At 33.8% G+C, this 7007-nt stretch overlaps 1 protein-coding gene across 1 annotated transcript in view; it reads left to right on the forward strand.

Moving 5' to 3' along the window:
• The window catches only part of LOC107611329 (telomerase reverse transcriptase), a 10512-nt gene continuing 3911 nt past the window's right edge, over nt 407-7007 (forward strand). The window contains exons 1-8 of the mRNA XM_016313269.2: nt 407-772; nt 1440-1520; nt 2568-2633; nt 2710-2878; nt 3392-3840; nt 4339-4471; nt 4655-4799; nt 5849-7003. Of these exons, the coding sequence (XP_016168755.1) occupies nt 467-772; nt 1440-1520; nt 2568-2633; nt 2710-2878; nt 3392-3840; nt 4339-4471; nt 4655-4799; nt 5849-7003 (2504 nt within the window). The 5' untranslated portion in view covers nt 407-466. The remainder of the gene's footprint in view (nt 773-1439; nt 1521-2567; nt 2634-2709; nt 2879-3391; nt 3841-4338; nt 4472-4654; nt 4800-5848; nt 7004-7007) is intronic.

The raw sequence follows: 7007 nt of genomic DNA on the forward strand, positions 1-7007 counted from the left end.
TACAATGCATTTTGGTAAAAAAGCAACAAAATATTTATTTTGGTAAATAAAATATTTATTTTATTTATTTAAAAAATTCTTTAATTATATAACATCACATTAGTAAAATAACTATTTTTAATATTAATCCCGCAAATTATCCTAGAAAAAGAATAATGTTATACATCCAAATTTTTTTATTAACCAAGTTTAATCAAGTTGATCTAATATAACAAAAATCAGTGATGCCTAACATTATTCCAAATCTTATTATTTAATTTAGATTTAGTTCATAAAAAGACTTAAATGTGTAGCAAAAAAAATAGGTATAATTATACAAATATATAAAATATTATATCAAAATTAAATTCATATTTTAAAATTAAAATAAATAATTCTCATAAGTGTGCCTGTCCGGTCTACCACCAAATTTCCCCTACTCTAATTTGAAATCACATCCTTCATTTTCCCTCACTTTCCCGGGAAAATGGCGAGGAAACGCAGGCCTACAGTACCCGGCGTCCTATGGCGCATGTTCCGTAACCGAGCGCGTACCCTCTGCGACACCATTATCTCGCTGCTCCCTCCGCCGCTTGCATCGCCGGACCTTTGCCGCTGCAATGGCCGCCGTTGCCTTGGCTGCGCTGCCGACGCCATGTCGTTCCTCCTTAGGCCCGACGACCCCTCCGATTACCGCAAACTCCTCACAAAGTGCTTTGTCGTCGTCGCCGGAAATGCGCCTTCAGTCCCCTGTTTCTGTCACTGTTCTCCTGTTACCTGCCCCCAAAATGAGGTCTTCGTTACACTTAAAAAAAAAACCTTTTTTTTTGTTTAAAGAATTTGTTGAAAGCTGCTTTCTATTTGATCCGTTAGCAAGATATTCACGTCGAAAATGTAGATTAGTTTTTTATTGGCTTGTAAGCACTTCAACTGGGCGAAACCTCTACACTTTTTATGCGTTGGATATTTTATTTAAAAGCGCTTCCTGCAGGGCTTTCTTTGCTCTTGTTTTTTGTTTTTTGTTTTTTTTTTTGTTTTTGTATTCTGTGAGTTGGAAAAGTTGATTTCTGTTTTGTTGTGTTGGCTTATATTGGATACTCAATATTATAATGTAGTATAATGAGCAATGCTCCACGATAATAAAAGATCATTTTTGACCAATACATGACTTTAAACACTATGTACTAATTTCTAAATTCTAAACCAAAGTGTTGATTAATATTGATAAAAAGGTGTTGCCCCTAACATTTCTATTATAATCACATGTTTACTGCTTCTCCTGAAAACATCATCGTTGAATATGCTTTTTATGCTCTAAAAAACAGAATCATTAGAGTTGTTTTAAGCATTTTTAGTAGTTAAAGTGTATAAAGTGTTTATTTTCTGTGGATTGGTGTTTTCTAGTTGGAGCTTTAAGGTAATCTTTAGGATATTTGCTGATTCTGATTCCTGAATTTCAGATTGTGTGTAAGGTCATTGAAGAGATGCTGTGTAGAAGGCAAACAGCTAAGACCAATGTGTTGTGCGTTGCTTATGATAGGGTATAAAGCTTCTTTATTTTTCTTTTCTATTTTGTTTTTGGTCAAAATTTTTCCTTTTTGTCTTAAGCACTGTGCTATACTGTTCTTTTGTTTTTTCGGTATTTCTATATCTTTGTTTCACTTGCTATTTTTCCATTTTAAGTGTATTCTTGATTTTTTATTTTGGATCTTAGTTATTTCAAGTAATGCTATGTCATTCATTTAGATGGCATGCAGGTCGTTGAATGTTTTCACATACTGGGAATCTTATCCAGAAATGTAAAATGATTCTGCAAGATGATCTGGTTTATTAGTTATTGGGTTTGTTTATCCTGAATTCTTTTACTATGATTATCTGTCTTAGGCCTGCATACTTCGGTAAGCTTCTTGTTAGTTTGTCGTCTGATTTTTGAGAATGGATGGGAGAAACAAAAGTGCTATATGTGCACTTAATTTTTGCTTATGCTAAGACATTGGAGTATTCCGCGTTCAGAGAACTAGACAAGACCTATTCTAATCAAATGGAGAAAACTGTAGAGATGTGGGATGGCATAATTGTAAATGTGTATGTAGCAATCTTGATGTCAAAATATGCTTAAAACTTCTTCAGCCCGCCATACTTCGTGACATAGTGGATTTATTTCCTCCTCGACTTTGTTAACTGTTAAGTTGGGACATCACATAGCCTGAAAAATGAAGGATTCAGTTCGGTGCATTGATGATATAAGGATAAATTTTATTATAGTTATGCTTTAATTCCTTACGAAGAGTAATATACTTTCTTTTCTAGAGGCTGGTTACCTATTCCTTTTAGTGCACTGCTTATCTAAGAGGATGAACTAGTGTTAATGGTTATGAATTAGTACTTCTCAAGAAGTAGTGTGATTTGTTCATTCCTTTTTGTTTTAGAGACTAGACATATTAGTTATATTTGTAATTTTTTACCTCTCTCTTTCCTTAACTTCCAACTAGTATATGTAGAAGCATGCATTTAACGCCAAGCAGTATGTCTTTATTAATGTGTATTTGCGCTGCATTTGTTAATTTGGTAATTTTGTTAACATGCAGAGAAAACGCTCAAGCCATATTGTGGAGCTTTTAAGCTGTGCATCTTGGTGTCGCCTGTTAAGAAGAGTATGTATGATATCAAAAATTTGTGGAGCTTTTACTATTATCATACAAAAATAGTTAAATATTTGCATCTGTTCAGGTTGGACACGATCTTATGATTTATTTATTGAACAATACATCGATATTCCTGCCAGCTCCCCGTGGAAAACACTATCAGGTGGGAGGTCCTCCTATCAATGAGAAATGCTTTGAGATGCTCAAGTGCTCGTCAAAGTCTGGCTATCAACATCCTTCTATTCATAAATGCGGTAATCAGAAGTGTTTGTGTTGTACTGTTTTTTCAAACATATGACTTTATCATTGTTAACTCTCTCTCTCTCACACCGAAGATGACTTTGTAACTGTATTCAGAATTTCAAATGTAAGGTAAGCATTTTGCATGTTTGAACTCCATTCTGTAATTCATTGAGACTTTTAATCTTATGCCAACTTGCTGCAGTGTCAAACTTGAGTACTAATACTATAATCATCAATTGGCCAAATGTCTCATGATTAAATTAATAATTTTGATGCAAGTTACTTTACTTGAGATTTCTAATAGTGTTGCCATTTATTGATTTCACAAAATAAAAGGGTTGGTCATGTCTGCTGTATTATGTACAGTTCTGAACTGATTTTCTTGTTACTTTTTTGGATTGATATTATATCTATCATGTGGCTTCTTTCCTGGCAGTCCATGAATATTATAGAAAATATTCTTTTCCCTCTTGATTATGTGTAAGTTGTTGCAAACTTGCAGTAACAAACTCTATTTGCAACAGGAGCAAATAAAAGAAAAAGATCTGAATCAGATGATGTTGGAAACTTAACATGTAAGCAACAAAAGAGCCATATATCTTACAGCACCGATGGTCTTAGTGGACTTGCAAGTAGTCTTGGCTTAACTAGTGTGGATTCTTCAACCCTAATGATCAATCATCACGAGAGCATCAATGACAACAATGTCTCTGATGTTCCCAGGCCAAAAAGAACTGCTACTGTTATAACAAAGTCAGAATCAGAAGGGAAACAAGGTTTGGGTAGTTGTACACCTAGGCTTGGAAAAAGATCTAGGGCATTTAGATGGCAGCGGCACAGAAGCAAAAAACAGAAGCAATCAATGACTGATGAGAACAGTTTACTTATTAATAGGAATATGCATACTACTAATAATGATTGTGCTCATGCTAGTTTTCAGTGTGACAATACTAGCCCAAGTTTTCATGAAAAGGTGATCATAGTTTTTATGAAATATTATGTAGATTGCTAGCACACATTTTTATCTTAAAATTTGTTGTATTACATTCCTTCTCTTTCAAATTTTACTCGTATTGATTATTTGACTATACATCCATAGCTATTTGCCAATCCTAAATTCTAGTTAGGCTTGATGCAGGGATAGATCCAAATATAATATTTTGGGTGTGAATGGCCCAACTATATTTTCATAATTTGATTTTTTCGCCCATTATCTTATTAAATTTGAGCTCATCCTAAAGTAAAAATTATGTGACTTGTTACTATATATGTATTATCTTTTTCTCCACAATCAAAATGTTTTGATTAGTTACTGGCTTGGTGTGTTAAGACTTGTAAACATTTATGTGAATATTATGAAGAAGGGGGTAATGACATGTCAATGATGGATTATATTGTCTAAAATAATTAGTGATGAGCTATCTTCAAGATATACTTGTTGCTTATTATCAACCCCTCTATGTGTTATTAGTTGCAGATGACTTGGCAATGTTCTTGCTGTTTACTCTTGCAATCTCTTCCAGCTGTTCAGAAGACAATTGATATCAAAAGGCATCTTATCTTCTACAACATTGAATCTTCACCCTCAGTTCTTCCAAAGAAACGTATCCACTAATGTGTTTTGAATCTGTGTATTGTGAAATGAGAAATTTGTTTTCTAAGAGGTCTTTCAGAATCACTTGCACAAATTCAATATTCTGTTAGATGCTATTTTGCTAGTGTTATGATACAATAAGGGCATAAATCTCCTTCTAACAACATATGCTTCCTTCACGAGCTATATTCAGATATTTTATATTCGTTATGGCCAAATTTGACTTCTTCAAAAAGTCTCATTGGCGATGTGTTTGGCTTCGTAGATGCAAGTACCAGCACTCGGCCAATTCCTTGTTTCCACAGTAGTGGCTCATGTCTCATTGGTTCTGCATGCCTGTAAGTTGAAGCAGGCCTTTTTTTTTAATTTTTTATTATTAGAGTGCATTCTTCTATGTAAAATCTGCAATAATTAAGTCACCAAAAAAAATCTATGATAATTTCATTTGACAATATGCTGTGCAGATATCATTCCATTTTGGATTTTGGACATACTGCAGGACTTAAAACCTGGCTATACAATTGTTTTATAAGACATATGGTGCCAATCCTTTTGGTTTTTAAGAAACGGAAAGAGAGGGATTCGAACCCTCGGTACAAAAATTCGTACAATGGATTAGCAATCCAATGCTTTAGTCCACTCAGCCATCTCTCCCCAATTGAGATATCTATATATATTGTTTATGTTAGATTGCATAACCAAACAAAGTAGGGTTGAAAAAAGACTTTTTTGTTTAGATCTTATATATTCTTTTTCTATTTATAATGGATTGGATTTCTATTCAGTATTATAACGAACATTATAGATATAGAACCTTCAAGATAAGATACATATACTTTTCTATAGTATATCATTATTATTTCTATAGTATATCATTATTATTAGATTTTTCATATTCTTTATATTCATTATCTAAATTATTTGATAATTTCATTCTATGTTTAGATTTCTATTAATGTTTAGAAAGGGTCTTAGAATGTAACTTCATCGTAAAGGTGTTGCTGCACACTGGAATTTGGATATTTATTTGCTGGAAGTTTTAGCTGCAGTGAATTGAGATTTTAACGAGTCTTGTGTTTGCTGCCTTCAATAATCTTGAGTGATATCCAGAGGCCAGGAAAGTAGGAAAGAGAGATGGTTATCACACAGACATGACCTTTATAGTGAAAGTAGTAGAAAAAGATTTGATTTCTACTTCCTGATATGGTTCCTTGTTAAACATGTATAAACTAGTAGTAAAAGAGGGGGCAGTAAGAATTAATATCTGAATTATTCTAATTTTTGTTGGTCAAATTCATTGGCGAAGTTCAATCCCCTATGACTAATAAAAATCCTTATTAGTCAAATTTAATGTAAAGCTGATATAATAGTTGCAATGGCTATGCAGGTACCACTCCCTTGTTAAGTGGTTTAAACATCTCATTCGTAGGACACAGTGTTGCCAGCATATAAAGATCTTGGCTAAGCATTGTGTAGATAATATTGAAGCAATTGATTCACAGTGTGAGGCAGTTAAGTCATACTGCTCGAAAAGTCAAGTGGTATCTTTCATATGGGCTGTTTCTAGGAGTTTAGTTCCTTACGAGTTATTAGGTACTCCTTCCAATCAGAGAATAATGAGGAGAAACATTTTCAAGTTCATTAACTTACGGAGATTTGAGAAATTTCCTTTAAAGTTATGCATGCATGGACTTAAAACTTCAAGATTTCCTTTCCTATCAAATGAGTATTTCTTGAATAGTCAAAATGCTTGCTTTCGAACATATGTAGAAGGACATCATAAAGTGTCTCATGAAGAATTTAGGAAATGGAGCAATGCTATACATGATATTAAATGTAAGCTTCTAGAGAAGTGGATATTCTGGTACTACTCTTTCCTTGTTGTACCATTGGTGCAAGCAAATTTTTATGTTACTGAAAGTGAACAAGGGAAGAACGATGTTTTCTATTATTGCAAACCTGTTTGGAACAAATTGACAAATAGAACTATCGACTGCTTCAAAGACAGTGGATACAGTTCTCTGGATAATGTGGCTGTACAAAATATTCTTAGAGGCAGACCATTTGGATTTTCAAAGCTCAGACTTCAACCAAAAGAAAATGGAGTAAGGATGGTGGCAAATCTCAAAGGTTCATCAAGAATGCCACTGCATATGCCTACTTCGGCTTTGGGAGCTCAATATACCCGAAGAGAGGGAACATTAACACAGCAGAAAACCAGTTCTGAACGCTATCAATCTGTAAATTTTGCGCTTCGTGATGCCCATACCATTCTAAAAGGTATTCAGTGCAAGGATCCTTTGAAGCTAGGTTCTTCAGTGTTTGATTACAATGATGTTTACAAAAAATTATGCACATTTTTGGTTGGCCAGAAGAAGGGATTGACACATATGCCTAATCTATTTATCATCACATCTGATGTATCGAAAGCATTTGATTCTGTTGATCAGGAGAAACTGCTTGGCATAATGAAAGATATTCTTGTGGAAGATGAATATTTTCTAAAGCAGTATGATCAAATTGTTTGCACAAAGAAATCTTTGTGG

The sequence above is a fragment of the Arachis ipaensis genome, chromosome B08 (assembly GCF_000816755.2).
Source record: "Arachis ipaensis cultivar K30076 chromosome B08, Araip1.1, whole genome shotgun sequence".
Taxonomy (NCBI): Eukaryota; Viridiplantae; Streptophyta; class Magnoliopsida; order Fabales; family Fabaceae; genus Arachis; species Arachis ipaensis.